The sequence below is a fragment of the Panthera pardus genome, unplaced genomic scaffold (genome assembly GCF_024362965.1).
Source record: "Panthera pardus isolate Hobbes unplaced genomic scaffold, ASM2436296v1 HiC_scaffold_8, whole genome shotgun sequence".
Lineage (NCBI taxonomy): Eukaryota > Metazoa > Chordata > Mammalia > Carnivora > Felidae > Panthera > Panthera pardus.
In genome coordinates this window covers 95,249,912-95,271,192 of record NW_026527013.1, presented here as the reverse complement: position 1 = coordinate 95,271,192, position 21,281 = coordinate 95,249,912, and the positions used below count along the sequence as shown (strand labels likewise).

The window sequence follows — 21,281 nt, the reverse complement described above, 5'->3', positions numbered from 1 at the left end:
AAACAATCTCATTTACAGTTACATCAAAAATAATAACTAGGAATAAATTTAGGGAGGTGAAAGACCTGTACTCTGAAAACTATGAAACACTGATGAAAGAAATTGAAGATCACACAAACAAATGGAAAGATATTCTATGCTCATGGATTGGAAAAAGAAATACTGTTAAAATGTCCATACTATCCAGAGCAATCTACAGATTTAACGTAATCCCTATCAAAATATCTTTTTCATAGAACTAGAAAAAACAATCCAAAAATTTGTATGGAACTACAAAAGACCCTGAATACCTAAGCAATCTTGAAAAAGAAAAACAAAACTTGAGGTATCACAATTCCAGATTTCAAGATATACTACAAAGCTGTAGTAATCAAAAGAGTATGTTAGTAGCACAAAAATAGACACACATATCAATGGAACAGAATAGAGAACCCAGACATGAACCCACAATTATATGGTCAATTAATCTTTGACAAAGAAAGCAAAAATATCTAATGGGAAAAAGAATGTCTCTTCAATAAGTGGTGTTGGGAAAACAGGACATTTAGATGCAAAAGAATGAAACTGGACCACTTTCTTACACTATCCACAAAAATAAACTAAAAATGGATTGAAGACCTAAATGTGAGATCTGAAAGCATAAAAATTCTAGAAGAGAGCACAGGCAGTAATGTCTCCGACATTGGCCAGTACAATATTTTTCCAGATGTGTCTCCTGAGGCAAGGGAAATAAAAGCAAAAATAAACTAATGGGACTACATCAAAATAGAAAGTTTCTGCACAGTCAATGAAATATCAACAAAACTAAAAGACAACCTACTAAATGGGAGAAGATATTTGCAAATGACACATCCAATGAAAGATTAGTATCCAAAATGTACAAAGAACTGATGCAACCCAACACCAAAAAAACTAACAATCCAATTAGAAAATGGGCAGAAAACATGAATACACATGGCCAACAAACACATGAAACAATGCTCAACATCGCTAATCATTAGGGAAATGCAAATCAAAACCACAATGAGATATCACTTCAGACCTGTCAGGATGGCTAAAATAAAAAACACAAGAAACAATCAGCATTGGCAAGGATATGGATACCATATATACCATATATATATATATATATATATATATATATATATATATATATATATATGGGTGAAATAGATGAAGGGGAATAAAAGTACACTTATCTTGATGAACAGTGACTAATTTATAGAATTGTTGAATAACTATTGTATACCTTAAGCTAATATAATATTGTATGTTAATTATACTGGAATTAAAATAAGATCAAATAGCCTGTGTATTTACCATTCCCCATCCCAATCCCCTCACAGGCAGTTGTGCACATTTTCCAGGAGCAGCCTGCACACAACCTGCAGGAGCCAGAATGGGCAAAAAAAGGACCCTGTCCTCCAAATATTAGATATCTGAGCTCTTCTGGCTGACTGCTGCTTCTAAATAGAGAGGTGTAGTCAATAAATAGGTGACCATTATTGCACCTCTCCTAGATGTTGCAAGACCCTCCCCCTCAGGCTGAAGTGACTTCTCTGGGATTTAAAGGGCTAGTGCCCTTCCCTTCTCCCTTCATTTTTCTTTTTCCTCTTTTGGGAGCCAGACATTAAAGACCAGGACATTCAAAAACAATTGCATATACAAGGAAAATCAGAAAGTGAGCAACCCCCAGGGAAAGACTCAGAAAAGACATTAAGTTTAAACCTTAGGCTGATCCTCAGCACACAAAGCCTACAATAATCAAAACAAAAAACAGCAAATTAAATTATTAGATCCAAATGGCCTCTATGAGGCCAGTATTATCCTGATACCAAAACCAAACAAAGACATCCTAAGAAAAGGGCAGTCAATATTCCTTATGAATACAGATGCAAAGATCCTCATCAAAATACAAGCAAATCAAATCCAGCAACATACAAAAATAATTATATACCATGACCAGGTTGGTTCAACAAATGAAAATCAATGCAATATGATATATTAATAAGGACAAAAACCACATGATCAGCTCAGTAGACATAGAAAAGGCATTTGAAAAAAATGCAATACCCCTGCAAGATAAAAACACTCAACAAACTAATAATAGAAGGGAATTAACTCAATCTGATAAAGAGTATCTACCAAAAAACTCACAGCCAGCATCATCAGGGGTGTCTGTTCTTACCACTTCTATTCAACATTGTGCTGGAGATTCAAGCCATGACAATTAGGCAAAAAAAAAAAAACAAAAAACAAAAAACAAAAAACAAAAAAAAACCAAAAAAAAAAAAACCAAAAAAAAAAACGAAAGAAATCATACTGGAAGGAAAAAATAAAATTATATACGCAGATGACATAATCTTGTATATAGAAAATCCCAATGAACTACTGAAAACCCATTAGAACTAGTAAATGAGTTCAGTAAGGTAGCAGGATACAAGATCAATTTACAAAAAGCAACTGTAATTCTATACAGTTATAATGAAACAATCTAAAATGCAATTAAGAAAATTATCCTATGTGGGGTGCCTGGGTGTCTCAGTTGTGTCTGACTCTTGATTTTGGCTCAGGTCATGATCTCATGGTTGGTCCTGAGATTGAGCCTTGTGTCAGCTCTGTGCTGGGCATGCAGCTTGCTTTAAGATTTTCTCTCCTTCCCTCTGCCCCTACCCTACTGGCATGCATGGGCTCTCTCTCTCTCTCTCTCTCTCCCCACCCCCCCCCAAAAAAAAAAGAAAGAAAGAAAAAGAACAAGAAAAAAAAGAGAAAAATTATCCCATGTATAAAACCATGTATCCATGTATAATGTCATACAAATAAAATACTTAAAAATGCATTTAACAAGAGAAGTGGAAGGCTGATGAACAGAACACTTTACATCATTCAAAGAAATTAAAGAAGACTTAAATAATGGAAAGACATCGCTGTTCATGGATTATAAGACTTCATGTTGTTAAGATGGTAATACTCCCCAAACTGATCCACAGATTCGATGTAATCCCTATCAAAGGATAGCTGGCTTTTTTTAAAGAAATTGATAAGCTGATCCTAAAATTCATATAAAAATTTGAGGGACACAGAAAAACCAAAACAGTCCTAAAAATTAATAACCAAGCTGGAAAACTCATATTTCCCAATTTCAAACTTATAAGAAAGGCACAGTAATGAAGACAAAATTCATATGTTGAAGTCCTTAACTCCTATGTGACTATATGCAAAGATAGGGCCTGTAAGGAACTGATAAAGGTTAAAATAGGTCATAATGGAGGGGCCCTAATCCAAGGCTGATGTCATCCTTTTTGTTTGTTTGTTTGTTTGTTGTTTTTTGTTTGTTTTCTGTGGTGTCATCCATATAAGAAGAGGAAGAGACATCAGAGTTCTCTCCACCATGTGAGGACACAGCGAGAAGATGACTGTTTAAAAGCCAGGGAAAGAGCTCTTGTCAGCAACTGAATCAGCTAGCACCTTGATCTGGGAATTCCAACCTCCAGAACTGTGAGAATATTAAATTCTGTTGTCTAAGCCAAAAAAAAAAAAAAAACCCTCATATTTTGAATTATGTGCTTTAGAAAATAGCCACTTCTTTTATTATATTTATGTATTTCTTAAGACGATATTAGGCCTGGTGTTATGCATTCTGGTAATATGGTCCTGGGGAGAGGAGTTGGAATCTGAGACAATATTCCTGTGTGTACAGGAAGGGTTCTTCTTGAAACTAGGAAATAAACTGAGAAATTTTTTGTCAAATCACATAGAGAAGGAATTACAAGTCCATGATCTGTATCTGAGACCCTCAAAATAGATTACTTTTGCCATCTGAGTTTTTCACATCTTAAGAATGAAAGACATACAGATTCTGCACATTTAACACCTTCGGCAGAACCTGGGATACCAGGGTACCATTATCAAACCATATTTCTGTAGTGAAAAATATACGTCTCCACACTACATGGGATAAATAAAGCTTATAAATGTATGATAATCAGTTTAGGTCATTTTAAAAAAAATTTTTTTTTAAAGTTTTTAAGTTTATTTATTTATTTTGAGAGACACAGAGGCAGCGTGAGTGGGGAAGGGGCAGAGAGGGAGAGAGAGAATCCCAAGCAGGCTCTGGGCTGCCAGCTCAGCCTGATGCAGGGCTTGAACTCACAAAACCACGAGATCATGATCTGAGCCAAAACCAAGAGTCGGACACTTAACCAACTGAGTCTACCAGGTACCCCTTTTTTAATTAAAAAAATTTTTTTTAAATTTACATCCAAGTGGGTTAGCATATAGTGCAACAATGATTTCAGGAGTAGATTCCTTAATGCCCCTTATCCACTTAGCTCATCCCCCCTCCCACAACCCCTCCAGTAACCCTCTGTTCTCTATATTTAAGAGTCTCTTGGGGTGCCTGGATGGCTCAGTTTGGGTAAGCGTCTGACTTCAGCTCAGGTCATGATCTCAGCTTGTGAATTTGAGCCCCGCATCAGGCTCTGTGCTGACAGCTCAGAGCCTGGAACCTGTTTTGGATTCTGTGACTCCCTCTTTCTCTGCCCTTCCCCCACTCACTCTGGCTCTCTCCCCCTCAAGAATAAATAAGAGTCTCTTATGTTTTGTCCCCCTCCCTGTTTTTATATTATGTTTGTTTCGCTTCCCTTGTGTACATCTGTTCTGTGTCTTAAAAGTCCTCATATGAGTGAAGTCATATGATATTTGTCTTTCTCTGACTAACTTCACTTAGCATAATACCACCCCAGTTCCATCCACATAGTTGCAAATTGCAAGATTTCATTCTTTTTGACTGCTGAGTAATACTCCATTGTATATATATACCACATCTTCTTTATCCATTCATCCATCGATGGACATTTGGGCTCTTTCATAGTTTGGCTATGTCGATATCACTACTATAAACATTGGGGTACATGTGCCCCTTCGAAACAGCACACCTGTATCTCTTGGATAAATACCTAGTAGTGCAATTGCTGGGTTGTAGGGTAGTTCTATTTTTAATTTTTTGAGGAACCTCCTTACTGTTTTCCAGAGTGGCTGCACCAGTTTGCATTCCCACCAGCTGTGCAAAAGAGAGCCTCTTTCTCTGCATCCTCGCCAACACCTGTTGTTGCCTGAGTTGTTAAGATTAGCCATTCTGACAGGTTGAGCTGGTATCTCATTGTAGTTTTGATTTGTATTTCCTCCTCTCAATTCTGATGAGGAGTGATGTTGAGCAATTTTTCATGTGTCGGTTGGCCATCTGGATGTCTTCTTTAGAGAAGTGTCTATTCATGTCTTTTGCCCATCTCTTCTCTGGATTATTTGTTTTTTGGGTGTTGAGTTTGATAAGTTCTTTATAGATTTTGGATACTAACCCTTTATCTGATCTGTCATTTGCAAATATCTTCTCCCATTCTGTCGGTTGCCTTTTAGTTTTGCTGATTGTTTCCTTTGCTGTTCAGAAGCTTTTTATTTTGATGAGGTCCCAATTGTTCATTTTTGCTTTCGTTTTCCTCGCCTCCGCAGACGTGTTGAGTAAGAAGTTGCTGTGGCCAAATTCAAAGAGTTTTTGTCTGCTTTCTCCTCTATGATTTTGATGACTTCCTTTCATCTATCTTAAGTTTATTTTTGTGTATGGTGTAAGAAAGTGGTCCAGGTCATTTTTCTGCATGTCGCTGTCCAGTTTTCCCAGCACCGTTTGCTGTCTTTATTCCACTGGATATTCTTTCCTGCTTTGTTAGAGATTAGTTGGCCATATGCTTGTGGGTCCATTTCTAGGTTCTTTATTCTGTTCCATTGATCTGAGTGTCTGTTTGTGTGCCAGTACCATACTGTCTTGATGATTACAGCTTTGTAATAAGTCTTGAAGTTCAGGAGTGTGATGCTTCCAGCTTTGGTTTTCTTTTTCAAGATTGCTTTGGCTACTTGGGGTCTTTTCTGGTTCCATACAAATTTTAGGCTTGTTTGTTCTAGCTCTGTGAAGAATGCTGGTGTTATTTTGATAGGTATTGCATGGAATATGTAGATTTCTTTGGGTAGTATCGATGTTTTAGCAATGTTTATTCTTCCAATCTAGGAGTATGGAGTATTTTTCCATTTTTTGTGCCTTCTTCAATTTCTTTCATAAACTTTCTATAATTTTCAGTGTATAGGTTTTTCACCTCTTTGATTATGTTTATTCCTAGGTATTTTATGGTTTTTGGTGCAATTGTAAATGGTATCAATTCCTCGGTTTCTCTTTATGTTGCTTCATTATTGGTGTATAGGGATGCATCTGATATCTGTGCATTAATTTTATATCATGCAAATTTGCTGAATTCATGGATCAGTTGTAGCAGTTTTTGGTGTTTTTGGTGTTTTGGTTGTAGCAGTCTTTTGGGTTTTCCATATAGAGTGTCATGTCACCTGCAAGGAGTGAAAGTTTGACTTCCTCCTGGCTGATTTGGATGCTTTTATTCTTTTGTGTTGTCTGATTGCTGAGGTTAAGACTTCCAATACTATGTTGAATAACAGTGGTGAGAGTGGACATCCCTGTCTTGTTCCTGCCCTTAGTGGGAAAGCTCTCAGTTTTTCCCCATTGAGGATGATATTAGCAGTGGGTCTTTCATATATGGCTTTTATGATCTTGAGGTATCATCCTTCTAGCCCTACTTTCTTGAGGGCTTTTATCAAGATAGGATGCTGTATTCTGTCAAATGCTTTCCTGTATCTATTGAGAGGATCATGTGGTTCTTGTCTTTTATTTTATTGATGTAATGTATTTATTGATTGTTTTGTGGATATTGAACCAGTCCTGCATCTCAGGAATAAATCCCACTTGGTCGTGGTGAATAATTCTTTTAATATATTGTTGGATCTGGTTGGGTAGTATCTTGTTGAGGATTTTTGCATCAATGTTCATCAGGGAAATTGGTCTGTAGTTCTCCTTTTTAGTGGGGTCTCTGGTTTTGGAATGAAGGTAATGCTGGCTTCATAGAAAGAGTTTGGAAGTTTTCTTCCCATTTCTATTTTTGGGAACAGCTTCAAGAGAATAGGTGTTAACTCTTCTTTAAATGTTTGATAGAATTCCCTTGTAAAGCCATCTGGCCCTGGACTCTTTTTTTTTTTGGGAGATTTGTGATTACTAATTTGATTTCTTTACTGGTTATGGGTGTGTTCAAATTTTCTATTTCTTCTTGTTTCAGTTTTGGTAGTTTATGTTTCTAGGAATTTGTCCATTTCTTCCAGGTTGCCCATTTTATTGGTGTATAGTTGCTCATAATATTCTCTTATTATTGTTTGTATTTCTGCAGTGTTGGATGTGATCTCTCTTCTTTCATTCTTGATTTTATTTATTTGGGTCCTTTTCTTTTTCTTTTTGATCAAACTGGCTAGAGGTTTATCAATTTTGTTAATTCTGTCAAAGAACCAGTTTCTGGTTTCATTGATCTGTTCTACTGTTTTGGGGTTTGATAGCATGGATTTCTGTCCTAATCTTTATTATTTCCTGTCTTCTGCTGGTTTTGGGTTTTATTTTGCTGTTCTTTTCCAGCTCTTTGAGGTGTAAGGTTAGGTTGTGTATCTGAGACCTTTCTTCCCTCTTTAGGAAGGCCTGGATTGCTATATACTTCCCTCTTATGACCGCCTTTGCTAATCCCAGAGGTTTTGTGCTGCAGTGTTATCATTATCATTGGCTTCCATGTACTTTTTAATTTCCTCTTTCACTTCTTGGTTAGCCCATTCGTTCTTTAGTAGGATGTTCTTTAGTCTCCAAGTATTTGTTATCTTTCCAAATTTTTTCTGGTGGTTGACTTCGAGTTTCATGGCGTTGTGGTCTGAAAATATGCACGGTATGATCTTGATCTTTTTGTACTTGTTGAGGGCTGATTTGTGTCCCAGTATGTGATCTATTCTGGAGAATGTTCCATGTGCACTGCAGAAGAACGTGTATTCTGCTGCTTTAGGATGAAATGTTCTGAATATATCTGTTAAGTCCATCTGGTCCAGTGTTATTCAAAGCTGTCAGGAATAAAATTGCTTCCTGGAAAGAAAAGCCTCTGTTACGACTCTCTGTGCAAGAATCCTGCTACAATTTGGCTGTGTTTCCCAACCCCTCACTTCTGAGGGACTGCAGCTTTGACCTGCTCAGACCCTCAGGGGGAGGGCCTTGCTGAGCAATGGCCAGGTGCTGGCTGCACCCAGGAACATTCGGAGACCACACTGCTGCCGATGCTCAGAGTCTGTGGCTGGGTGCCAGCCTGCCCCAGAGAAAGTTCGCGCGATCTTGTAGCAGCAGCGTTTCAGAATTTATGAAAAATCACAACACACACCTGGAGCCTGGCTTCACCCTTATAGTGCTTGTTCCAGCACCAGTGAATGTGGCTGTTCTCCAGGGTCCACTGGGGTCTTTGCCCCAGGGGCGGGGAGCACACAGCCTCTGCCAAATGTCCTTCCAGCAGGGGAACCACCTCTTCCCGTGTGGCCCTTGGACTCTTCACTCTTTGGACCTCGCTCTCTGCTCCTGAGGATTCACCCTTCCCACCAGAGCATCGCCAGGTATGGAGCTGCTGAGTTTCAGACTCTGTGCTCCCCTGTTTTTAGAGTCTTAATGGAATTTAAACCCTCTCCTTTCTCCTTTTTTTGTTCAGTCCCTGGAGATGTTTCCACTTTTCCACTTTCTTTCCAGCTGTTTTTTTGCAAGAGGTGCTTTTCTGGTACTCTCCCCCATCTCCGGCCTCTCTCTGCAAGCAAAAAACAGCTCCCTGCCCTCTGTGGCTTCTCTCTCCCCCAGTTCACCTCTTCACTCTGTGTACCTGCTGAGTTTTGAGGTTCAGATTGTAGAGATTGTTGTGTTAATCCTGAAATCAGTTTTGTAGGTGTGCATGTGGTTTAGTGTTGATTTGGCTACATTTCAGGGACGAGAGACCCCCCCAAAAACTTCCATGCTGTTCTGCCATCTTGGGCCCTCTCCCAACAATCTCCCTTTTCAATTTATGATGTACTTCTGAAATATCACTTTGGAAAACTCACATTAAAATAACAAAAACTATGGTTATATAATAATGAGAACTACCTTGAAGTTTTGATGAGTAAAAGGTCTTGCTTTAAAACTATTTCACAGGAAGATCATACTGGTGGCATAGGATGTGGTTCCAGAGAGAACAAAAATTGACAACCCGGGAGCGCCTGGGTGGCTCAGTCAGTTAAGTGTCCAATTTTTGCTCAGGTCATGATCTCATGGTTAGTGAGATCTTACGGTTAGTGCTGACAGCTCAGAGCCTGGAGCCTGCTTCCAATTCTGTGTCTCCCTCTCTCGCTGCCCCTCCCCTGCTGGCACTCTGTCTCTCTTTCAAAAATAAACTTAAAAAAAAAAAAATAGAAGCCCCACAACTCAATTTTAGGTCAGCAGTTTTCATTATTTTTGGTCTCAGAGCTCTTTCACAATCTTATAAATTATTAAGAGCCCTAAAGAACTTTTTTAAAAAATGTGGGTTACATCTATATGTATTGACAGTAATGCAAATTAAAGGGAAGAAATAAAAATACTAATTTATTAAAAATAACCCACGTTAACATAAACATGTGTATTTTAATGAACACAGTTATGTTTTCAAATAAAAAAATAGAAACATGGTACTATTTCAGATTTTTGCAAGTCTCTTTAATGCCAGGCTTAATGGAAGATACTTGAATTCTCATGTGCGCTCCTGTATTCAATCTGTTGTGCAATGTTTGGGTTGAAGTATATTAAGAAAACCTGGCTTCACACAGATGTGTAGTTGGAAAAGGCAGGAATATTTTAATAACTTTTCCAGATAATTATATTTTTCTTTATAAGTTGTAGTATCTTAAAAGTTGCAGTCTAGAATCTGAAAGTATATCAATGAACTTTTTATATTACATGAAAATCTATTGGTTCGTCTTGTAGTTTGAATGAATGTTTTACCCAGGCATGATTTTGTAACATCATGCACTGGGCATCTGAAAATACTGGTTTAATGAATTATGCAAAGATTCTAATGTTGACACATCGTATACAAAATCCATTTGTTACTAAATTTTCGTCTGCAGAAAAGTCTCAAGAATTAGTAAGTTGTCAAGTTGATAATAGTAGATTGTTTTCTAAAATTCTTAATTTTTATTTGAAACATTTAATATTTTATCATTGACAACAAATATTGCCAATGAATTTCTTTAAAAGCACAAACAGGCTGATTTAATTTTCAAGAAAATGTCTGTCAAATACCCAAATCTGAATGACTGGCACTCGGCAGTCATTCTTTCAAGCAAAAATGTTATTCCATGAAAGAAGTAGCTAAATACATGTCCTCAGTGGTTGAACTTTAATAAAATTAACGTTCACTATTTCATCAAGGACATTCTTAAGTGAAATAGATAATTTTTTTTTTTTTTTTAATTGCAAGTGCATGGCAGTGAGGAATAATGAATGACTCAGTCTGGTGCCCCTGCTTTGATTTGTGCTAAGGCCGGAGAAGCTTTATTTAGTATTGATTTTACTATCAGTGCAAATTCCAGCAGTTAAAATGCAAATAACAGTATTATTATAAGGAGCTTTGACTTTGCAGGTACTCTGAACATGTCTTGGGGATACCCAGAGGGCCATGGACCACAGTTTGAGAACTGCTATGGTAGGTATTAGGATAAACTCAGAATATAAAAACAATTAAGGCATGATCCCTATTCTCAAGTTTATCTTTTAACAGAGGAAACCTATAGAGATGATTACAACATAGCTTTAGAGTTACAAGAAATGGCAAGACTGGGGGATGACTCATTAAAGACCAGCATGGAAGCAGAGACCTCACAGAGTACTTTTGCAATGGAGACAAGCAATGATGAGGCCTGACCTAAGGTCAGTGGAGTGGAGACCTAAGGTGAGTGGAGAAACTTTCAAGGTGGTGGAATTATAGGATGTAGCAACTGATTAACTATGAAGAATGAAGGAGGAGGGCAATGGGGTAGATAGCGATGCCCTTCCTACATATGCATTACAGGAGGGGGCAGGTTGACAGCCGGGTGGGAGGAGATAATAAATTCAGTTTTGGATTTATTGACAATGAGATGAATGTGAGGTCTCTAGAGGTGTTGACCAGGCAATTAGCTATTTCTGCTTCTTCCCTGAAAGCCCTGCAGTTTTCTCATTCGCTGCTGTATCCCCCAGTGTCTAGCTCTTAATGTTGACTGAATAAATACCTAAATACGGTCAGGAGCTCGTGAGAATAATAGAAAAAAATTAAATTTGGTAGTCATTATATATATGTTTATTTGAAACCACAGGAGTGGGTGGAGCAGTACGACGGTAGCTGTAGGACTGAACTCCCGCTTTAAATCCCTGGCGGTTCAACAGGCAAAAGTGGAGTTCTTGGGGAATGTTGCCTCAGACAGGTCGCGACGGCCTATAACACAGATTTATTTCGGAAACCTGTTTCTGGATAATCCAGACAACAACCAAGATTTGTTACCTTTATGCCGTATATTAATACCTGTCAGACTGGTTTTAACTGGGGTGGGGTGGGACTGACCTCATCGTCCCACCCTTCAGTATGCAGAAGCAGTGTTTCAAAATTCCCCTTTTCCTGACTCCGTGGGCGGTCTCTCAGAGGCCTCCGCACCCCGGCCCTAAGCAGGATCAGGTGCAGCAGACCCGCGAGCCCGGGCGAGGGGCGGTGCCCAGGCCACCCGCCCAGCTGACGTGATGTATGCTGAGATCACCTCACTAGCGCGCGGTGCAATCATCGAGAGCGCTGCGGGCTCCGCTGTCTAGTCGCAAACCTCGCTCTGAGATCCCTCCGCCCGCCCCCTCCCCGCACCGAATCGTGGCGCCCCGCACCCACGGCACGCAGGCTCAGGTTGTCTGAGGTTCCCAGAGGTAATCGCCTCCTAAACTCAAGTTCTTTTCTTTCTCTGTACCACGCATACCATAAGTGCAACTTGCTTTTTCAGGTCCTTTTTCCTGGCGTAAGGAGACCGCGGTGGTAGTCCGACTTATTTGAGAGGCGTGGCCAGCATCGGATCCCGCCTCGTTCTGTGACGCCAAGGGTGGTGCGCGTGGGAGCCACGGGTTGGGGTGGGACTCGGTTTAGTGGGCGAGCTGGGGGCCGGGGCCGTGTCCGGACGCCCATCTGCCGGCTTCTCTCGCTCTGTGGATTCGGAGGAGCGGCCGCGACCTCGGCCTCCAGCGTCTCCAGCGAACTGTAGTGGATGCTGTGGCGGCCAGGATGCTGCTGCTGGGATTACTGCAGGCGGGCGGGTCGGTGTTGGGGCAGGCGATGGAGAGGGTGACCGGCGGCAACCTCCTATCCATGCTGCTAATCGCCTGCGCCTTCACGCTTGGCCTAGTCTACCTGTTCCGCCTTGCAGTCGGCCACCTGGCCCCCATGCCGCCCGGGGCGGTAAGTGCACCCCGGGGACCCGGGCGGGGGACGCAGCGACCGCTGTGGCCGAAGGGCGAGCCAGGCGACGACAGAGGCGGCCAAAGGGCTAGCAGGAGTGGTGACCACGGCCATGCTTGGCTGGGCGGTGGAAGCGGGCGCACTGGGGGCTGGGAGGTGGCCGTAACTCTGCTGCTGGTGGTCGAGACTGCCTTGACCTTGCTAGCCTTGGTGCTGGGGTTCCGGCTGGCCAGGACCTCCAGGATCATAGTAGTGTTACAGACTTTGGCGGAGTCCCTACTGGGGATGGGATGCCCCTGGCAGCTTCGGTCCCTGTGGCGGTCGTCTTGATGACTGCGCCCTTGTGGGGTTCAATGTCCTGCGGCCTGTGATATTGCCCCTAATGGCGACTTAATATCAGTCTGAAGGGGGGAGTGTTTGGTAGGGTAAGAGTGACTGGATTGTCACTTCTTGTGCCAATGAAGTATCAGTGTCTTTAATTTAGTGCCTTTATTGACCATTAGCTTCATACTTACCGAATATATTTGATGAATGCATCCTTAACCAGCCAACACCAAGTAGCTTTTAAAACTGCCTTTTACAGTTTTACAGTTTTACATTCCACTGCTTTTGTACAGTGGAATGTACGAACTAAAAGTTTTATGAAAGTGCCTTTTATAGTGAGTGCTAAAGCACCTGCTAGGACTGATCTACCCTCTCTTTAAAATCAATGGATGAGATGTGTTTTGTTTACTGATATATGTAGCTTCTTAAACATTTCACTTTCTGTACAAGTTACTGTTTGTCTTTTTCTATATCTTCTTTAGACAAGAATCTGGGACTAAAATTGTGAGTGGTAGTGGTGAAGATGCTGTTTGATTTTCCTGTTTTTTTTTTTTTTTTTTTCTCCCCACTGCTGTTGGCTAACAAAGTTGCCTAGAGCCACAAATAAATATTCTGGACAGTGTTCAGCATGTGCAGTTGCAATACCTTTGTGTTTGTCTAGTTATTTATCTTACATCATGTTCTGAGTTTCTGTTTACTATGGCCACTCCTAAGATATTTGTAGTTTAGCTGTTCTTAAGTTACTATTGATGCTTTATTTTTTATTTCATTTGTTTGGTCATGAACCTAAACTGGATTTCTCCTTTAGAATGAAATGTGAGTCCACATTTTGTTTTCTCTTGCAGAAAAGTCCACCATACATTTTCTCTCCAATTCCATTCCTTGGACATGCCATAGCATTTGGGAAAAGTCCAATTGAATTCCTAGAAAATGCATATGAGAAGGTAAGTCTTCCAAATAATTACAGGAAAAGAAATTAGTGCTTTTCAAACTTTCTTTTATATGGCAGAACATTAAAAAAAATTTGTGATCTTGTGCTTCTCCTCAGTATAGGAAACATTAAATTAGAGCTGCTCCTGTTTAAGAGCTGGAAGGGTCTTGGAGATCCTCTTAATCTCTTCCATGTCCTGGGTGATCTCTGAAACATCACCTGAGGGAACCTGTAGTTCTGGCAGCTATGGCCTAAAAACCACTAGCCTAAATTTTGTACTTACTGATCATAGTTAAAACTGATACTGATTGACCCTTATTTTTCTTAACTAGTCATCTGTGGGATTTTCTAACCTGGTTTAAATCTCTTCTGTGACTTCAGTTTTGTCTACTTAGGTGATGCCATGGCCACTCAGATCTTTGCCCTTCTAACAAGCTTTCCTGTGCTGATTCAACCATTTATTCCACAGGCCCACTTTGAATGGTTGTCACTCTTAATGGTTTCATTTCCACAGTATAAATTTAGACACTTTATTCTGAGACCATAACTTCTTTTCCCAGCTTGCCTGTACAGCTCCTTCCATTGTAACCATTCTTTGACCTCATTAGATCTTCTAGTCCATTGTCCCATTTACTTTCTCCTGATCTATTATTAGCCTCTTTACTTTCCTTCTTTTTCCAGTCTGGCACCATGGTCCACCATTTCAGTTACACTTTAGCCAATACCATACGTTTCCTTTTCATTTTACTTACATGGTAAAACCCCAACCTTGGAGGGAGGCTATTAGTCATTTTCTTCTTGCACCAGTTAGGAAGTTCCTTCCTAACTTCATGATTCCCTACCTTGAATGAGCTTTGAACACTGCTCAACAGTCGTATCATGCCAAAGTATGGTTGGCATACTTTGTGTTTGCCACACTGACAGTTCAGACCTTCATTTTCTAAACTTCTGAATCTTCCTATCAAAGCAGATGATTTCGTCTCCTCTTTAAAGAGAGATGTATAACCATCCAAAGAGAACTCTCTCATGCTCCCACTTTGAAACATACATTCTCTTTTCTTCCTGTTACACTAATTATAAAACACTTACTTTGTGCCAATACTGAGTGCTTTAGATAGATTATTTCACTGAAGCTCCACAAATTCCTTTCAGGTATATCCATTTTATACATGATAACACTGAGAAACAGGTTATATAATTTGCTCTTGGGCTCCCTGCTGGTTAGTGGTGAAGCCAGGATTTATATATGGTCTGATTTCCAACTCTGTAGGCTTTTAATAATAATAATAGTAATACAACACATGTAATGTTTACTACGGCCAACATACTCGTCTATAATATATTTATATCTGACATACACATCATGGATATAATCTGTATGTATATATATATATATGTATATATAATCTTGATAATAGTAGGAACTGTCATTATTTCCATTTTATGGATGAGGGAAACTGAAGTACAGAGAAGTTAAATTCCCTGTCTGTAGGAGCAAGGTCACAACAGCTAATACGTGGAGGACCCTGGATGTGAACCCTGGTAGTCTGGCTCTAGAATCTTGGGCTCTAGCCTACTAGGTGCTGTCACCTTGGTTTTTATTTTGTTTCCTATTGGAAGTTAAAGTCTCAATCCATCTTTTGTCTCAAGAACATTATGCTGTTTTTCTTCTTTCTATAGTGACTTCTTCAACTGGATCTTTCCTATGTTCTCTGAAAAATTTTTCAAAGGTCAAAAGGACCAGAGCTTCTGTTGACCACTCAGTCTCCTCTCATGTCCTTCCCCCTTCAGCAAGTTTTCTGTACTTACTTTGTTTCCACATCTCCTGTTTACTTACTCTTCATACCACCCTTGATTAATGAGCTCCATTTCCTAATTCAATGAACTTGACCTCTCAGCTGTATTTGTCACTGGTAACCACAACTACTCCCTCCTCCTTAAATGTGGCTTCTCTCATTTTTTCCCCCTGCTTCTCTGACTGTGCCTTCTCTAACTCATTTGTGGGCTCATGCCTGGCCATTTACTGTTGGGGTTCATGGAGGTTTGGTCCTTGACCTTTATTCTTCCCTAGGTGATCTCCTCTCTACCTGCAGCTTCAGTTACCAGCCATATGTGGATGACACCCAAATTAATAAGCTCCAGACCTGGATGTTCACCTCTCAGGTGATTCTTTTCTGAGATGTCTCAAAGGCATCAGAAATCCAATATTTCTAAAGTCTCACCCTTGGTTTTTCTCTCTCCAATCCTGGTTCCTGTTCTTTCTTCTCACCATTGTTCTGTTTTACAGTGAACTGAAGCCTATGATTCATTCTTGATACTTCCCTCTCCCTCTCTTAATCCGTTTCCATCTGCAGATTCTCCAGAATAACTCAGTATACATTTGCTTCTATGGGCATTGTCCCACCATTAACCATGTGGCAAGTTTTCATCATCAGTTTCCTGTAATAGGCTCTAACTCGTCCTCTGGTATTCTTTCTGTTCTTGTCCCTCCCTCTTCTTCCTATAACAGCCAGAGGGACCTTTCTTTTTAAAATATGCATACATCAGTGTGTCTCTCGTATGCAGTTTAACATCTTCTATGGCTTTTCATTGCCTGTAAGGAAAAAACTCCTGAATATGGCTTCTGAGACTCTGGTGTAGGCTCTGTAGACTATGCTCCTCTGTCCTTTCCTCCACTCTTTCCTTCAGGACCTTTGTGCATGTCTGGCCACCGTGCTAATTCCTCCTCATCCTTGGAGCCTCAGCTCAGGTGGTCTTTCTTCTCTTTGGTCTCCCTTGTTTCAGTTCTTTTATCACAGAGATACTTACCTTCCAGTAGTACTTGTCACATTTGCAGTTTTACATTTGGTGATGTGATTATTTGATTTTAAGTGGTATCTTTTTCAGTAGATTAAGCGTCATGAGTCTGGAACAGTATTTTTGTTCACAATTATATCCTCAGAGCCTTGTCTTCAAAATAATCAGAAAACTGCAAGGGAAAGCATTTAACACTCAACCAGATTAACAAAGAATTAAAAATGAAATCATTTAGTGTTGGTGAGATAGTAGTAAAAACGGATAACTAAATAAACTTCCGATGTCTTTACACAGCAAATACTATATAACTTGTATAATAATGTAAAGATCATAACCTTTGGTGACTCCTATAAACTTTTCTCTAACCAACGGGAAAAAAAATCTATATTCTCAGAGATACTCATTGCAGAAATATCCATAAGAAATGAAAAAACTGACACATCACCCATTTGTCCAATAATGAAAGAATAATTATTAAAATTATGTTTGTGTAAAGGATAGTAAATATTTTCAGTATAAACTGAAAAAAATGAAAAATTTATTCATATTTCATTTGGAACTGGATGAATAAAATTATAAATCTGCACAAAGACTGGGTGAATAACTGCATTAAGGCTTATGCACGTTTTAATTTTCAAAAATAAAGAGGTTAGTATTTCTTTAGTGCTCCATATTTTTTACCATCATCACTAAGGCTGCTTTTCTTTCTTTAGTATGGACCTGTATTTAGCTTTACCATGGTGGGCAAGACATTTACTTACCTTCTGGGGAGTGATGCTGCTGCACTGCTTTTTAATAGTAAAAATGAAGACCTGAATGCAGAAGATGTCTACAGTCGCCTGACAACACCTGTGTTTGGGAAGGGAGTTGCATATGATGTCCCTAATCCAGTAGGTGATGCTCTTCTCGCCAAGAAAGACATATCTATAATATAATGTTATAGGTAGTAGTGTAATATTGTACATGGAAAATGTGGAAACAATTCATTCCTTGGTTCAAAAATCTGAAGAATGAGACATTCAAAAGACAAAAACCCCTAGGTAACTGACAAAGAATGGGTATTTGTTTTGTAGTTGCAGGCACGGGCTAAGCAATTTTAAATGGTTTCCTGCACAGAGAAATACAACCAATGATAACAGTGCATTGGAATTTGAGTCCATTGGGTGACAAGAAAATCCCATTTTTTAATCAGAAGGTCCTCCTGCCATCCCACTCCTCTGAAATTCTAGCATAAGAGCTTGTTTTGAGCTAGAGATTGTTCACTTTAGAAGTTTGGTTTCTTTCCTCCTCCTAAAGTCCAATATTAAAGTGTTGCAAGTTGATACAAAAAACACAAATGAGATCATTGGCTCAATTGCTTGGTGTGGGCTCTGGCTGAGATCCTACCACACGTTACCTAGTATCCCATATCCCAGTGCAGCAGTTAGGAGTCAACATCAAATGTTATTTCTGGGGATGGGGGTGGGTGGGGGGCTGTGGGGAAATGAATGGCTCCTCAAGGCTAAAAGCAAGAGCCCTGGAAAATCCCTGTGGTCAAATATATCTATTTTTTTCATACTGCTGATCAGATTCTTAAAATAGAAATGTCCCAATGGTTTAAAACCATTGGTTGTCTTAGGGTGAGTTTATTTTAGTCAGACTATATTGAATCATAATTAAACTTCTGGAAGATAGTGAAAGGAATGATACTTGTTTGGGAATAGAATGGGAGAATATGTGAAGTAGGATAAAAATGATATCAAAGTGTAATGAACCTTTGGGAGATGCTGTTGGTGTCTGGGTTGGTTTGGAATACCAGAAGATAACAGGATAGGAAAGGTAAGCCCTGGAGTGAGGAGTGGCAAAATGTGTATGTAGGAAGGAAGGCAGAGGTGGGGTTCCTAATTTGTTAGTCTAAGGCCCACGCACCAGGTGTTTCTCCACACATTACTTCAGATCCATGTAAACGCGCTAAGTTTCCCATGTCTGATGTAGTTTAAAAAAAAAATCCTTTTGGGGCGCCTGGGTGGCTCAGTCGGTTAAGCGTCCGACTTCAGCTCAGGTCACGATCTCGCGGTCCGCGAGTTCGAGCCCTGCGTTGGGCTCTGGGCTGATGGCTCAGAGTCTGGAGCTTGCTTCCGATTCTGTGTCTCCCTCTCTCTCTGCCCCTCCCCCGTTCATGCTGTGTCTCTCTCTGTCTCAAAAATAAATAAACGTTAAAAAAAAAAAATTTAAAAAATTCCTTTTATTGTTTTTTAATCTTTTTTCAGAATATTGTTTTCTTTGGGTGTTACAGAGTTCTTATAATAGCCTAAATGACTCTTGTGACAAAACAAAATTGTGTTTTAATGCTTGGTATTATACCGTTAATATTTTTAAGGTGTTTTTGGAGCAGAAGAAAATGTTAAAAAGTGGACTTAACATAGCCCACTTTAGACAGCACGTTTCTATAATTGAAAAAGAAACAAAGGAATACTTTCAAAGTTGGGGAGAAAGTGGAGAAAAAAGTAAGCAAATGTTTTGGTTTTGCATTTATCCTAATATTTCTACTTTTTTATGACTAGAAACATAAGAATATATGGTATGTATAAAAAAACAAGCTACAGCATTTGTGAAACCTCCTTAGATTTAATGGCAAGAACATGTTTTGATAACCATAGAGTTAAAAAGACCCAAGAGGAAGTGATTTTACCACTCATTTAGCAAAACTTTTAAAATGGGTTAACTAACATGCAGGTTATTCAGTTCATTTGTACAAATAATATAAAAATCGTTTTTTAAAGATAAAAATAAACTGAATGTAAAACTTTTTGCAAGGTTATTTTAAGACAATAAAATAACTTTTTTTTTTCACCCCAGTGGGCAAGCAAAAATCTAAGCGATTTAGTTTTGTATATAATACCTTATTTATTTAATATTGTATGAGAATGATTTAATTCATGAAAAAAGTAAATTTAAGTACATAGGTTTATTTTACCACCAAATGTATTATATGCTCTCTTGCGTTATGTACAGAGTATACTGAGTATAATTTGACATTCTTTGGATATTTGTATGAATCCATTCTGTAAATGGGACAATAAGTGTTCCTTTCAGAGAAAATTGCCATGCCCAAAGCAGGAAGCAACATCTGCCTACAGAGCATCAAGACCTCTTCTTAGGTCCCCATGTTTTTTCTGGGCGTGGTCTTCAGTTTCTATAAAAGGTCCAGAAACTTGATTTTATTTTTAATACACCTAAAGTTGATGTGATCTGTTTCTAACCATATAACAAGCTGATGTATAAATTAGAATGCCAACTTAATGAATACAAGTGAGACAAAGTTGTAGCACTGAGAACACCAGAATTTGCTTAACTTCATTGGCAAATCTCATTGGAAAGCCAGGTGATAACTGGAAGTTCATTTGGTACATGTGGAATTAAAGAGCAAGGCGCAACTGGGTTATTTTTAGGACGTTTAAATGTCATCCAAATGTGCTTGCCTACATTGGTCTAAAATTTGGGATATACCAATTGGTGATTAGTTACAGTTTTCTTTCATATACGGTCAAGACTTCAAATTGTTGTCCTGATTTTCCTGCTTTTGACCTGGGAAATAACCCATTCTTCGGTCTTTGGACTGCTGTTCTTTGGGAAGCATCTCCGATGCACTAAATAACCTTTTGCTGCTTTTGTTACACTGCGACCTGGAACTCCTGCAACTATATTCGTTTTTATCTTCAATTTATCTTTTCAAGTTGAAGAGTCATGAGTGAGGTTTAAAGATGTCTTTGTGGCCCCTATTTTGGCCACTTGGGAGTGCTTCCCATCATGAGTTTCTTGCCTCTCTTTGTTGTGTCCACATGTCTGTCTGTAGGCTTTTTTTGATGATATGAACAGGAAGGATCTTTGGTTTTTGTTCTTAATTTTCCTTTTTAATACTTTCATATCTCTAAGAAAACAGAACATTTCAAAAGAATATTTGGTAATAGAACGGGAATGATCTTTTTTCCTCTAGATTTGTTTGAAGCTCTTTCTGAGCTCATAATTTTAACAGCTAGCCATTGTTTGCATGGAAAGGAAATCAGAAGTCAACTCAATGAGAAAGTGGCACAACTGTATGCAGATTTGGATGGAGGTTTCAGCCATGCAGCCTGGCTGCTACCAGGTTGGCTCCCTTTGCCGAGTTTCAGGTATGGATAAAAAAAACTATGCTTATTTCACTGTAGAACTGCTGTAGTGTCGGTATACTTTACGTTAACAAAGATAAAAAATAAAAGAGACAAATTAGGGGAGATTATAAGCCCCCATTCTTCTATAAGAATTCAAGACAGGTTTTCTGTATATAGTGAGCTCATTGAAGATAAGTTTCAGTTTATTAAAGAAGTGATTTGTTGTCCAGCTGTTCTAATATTTTAAAACCTACTTATCGCACATATTCCTTGTAGTCAGGAAAGTCTCTCAACTCTATCTGAAGGTGATACACCCCTCTATGCACTTATTTGAAAATATTTGACTGTTTTTATAGCATATTGTGAAATATCTTTCATTTGAAGTATTAGTGGCTTTCTTTAATTTTCTCTCTCTTCTTACAACTATACTGTGATTTCCTTAAGGGCAGGGACCATCTGATACAAAGAAATACTGCTTATAGGACTTGACATACAGCTTGTGTATCAGTGGGCTCTCTGTACCTGTTGATTCACTGCTGTTCAGGTGAGAGATGGAGAGGAGTTAAGTTGGTACTCCCTTTTCCTTCTGCTACTTCTATATAGTTACAGGATAAAGAGGGGAAGAAAAAAGGAAAACCAGGAGGGTTTCTCTGGAATTCTTTAGAACTCGTAATACTTTATAAGGAGCTTTGCAGTTTTCAGAATTCTTTCATGCATAGCCTGTAA

General features: G+C 39.1%; 1 protein-coding gene across 4 annotated transcripts in view; it reads left to right on the top strand.

Annotated features, from left to right (window-relative positions):
• Positions 1-21,281, top strand: part of CYP51A1 (cytochrome P450 family 51 subfamily A member 1) — a 55,353-nt gene that overhangs the window by 23,218 nt on the left and 10,854 nt on the right. Inside the window, exons 2-7 of one of the 4 annotated variants that reach the window (XM_053897136.1) lie at positions 3,361-3,498; positions 10,686-10,856; positions 13,544-13,642; positions 17,139-17,315; positions 18,785-18,911; positions 20,402-20,576. In XM_053897136.1, the coding sequence (XP_053753111.1) occupies positions 10,815-10,856; positions 13,544-13,642; positions 17,139-17,315; positions 18,785-18,911; positions 20,402-20,576 (620 nt within the window). In that variant the 5' untranslated portion in view covers positions 3,361-3,498; positions 10,686-10,814. Of the gene's footprint in view, positions 1-3,360; positions 3,499-10,685; positions 10,857-11,832; positions 11,852-12,063; positions 12,375-13,543; positions 13,643-17,138; positions 17,316-18,784; positions 18,912-20,401; positions 20,577-21,281 lie in introns of those variants that run through there. The other 3 variants (XM_053897137.1, XM_053897138.1, XM_053897135.1) reach the window with 3 other exon arrangements.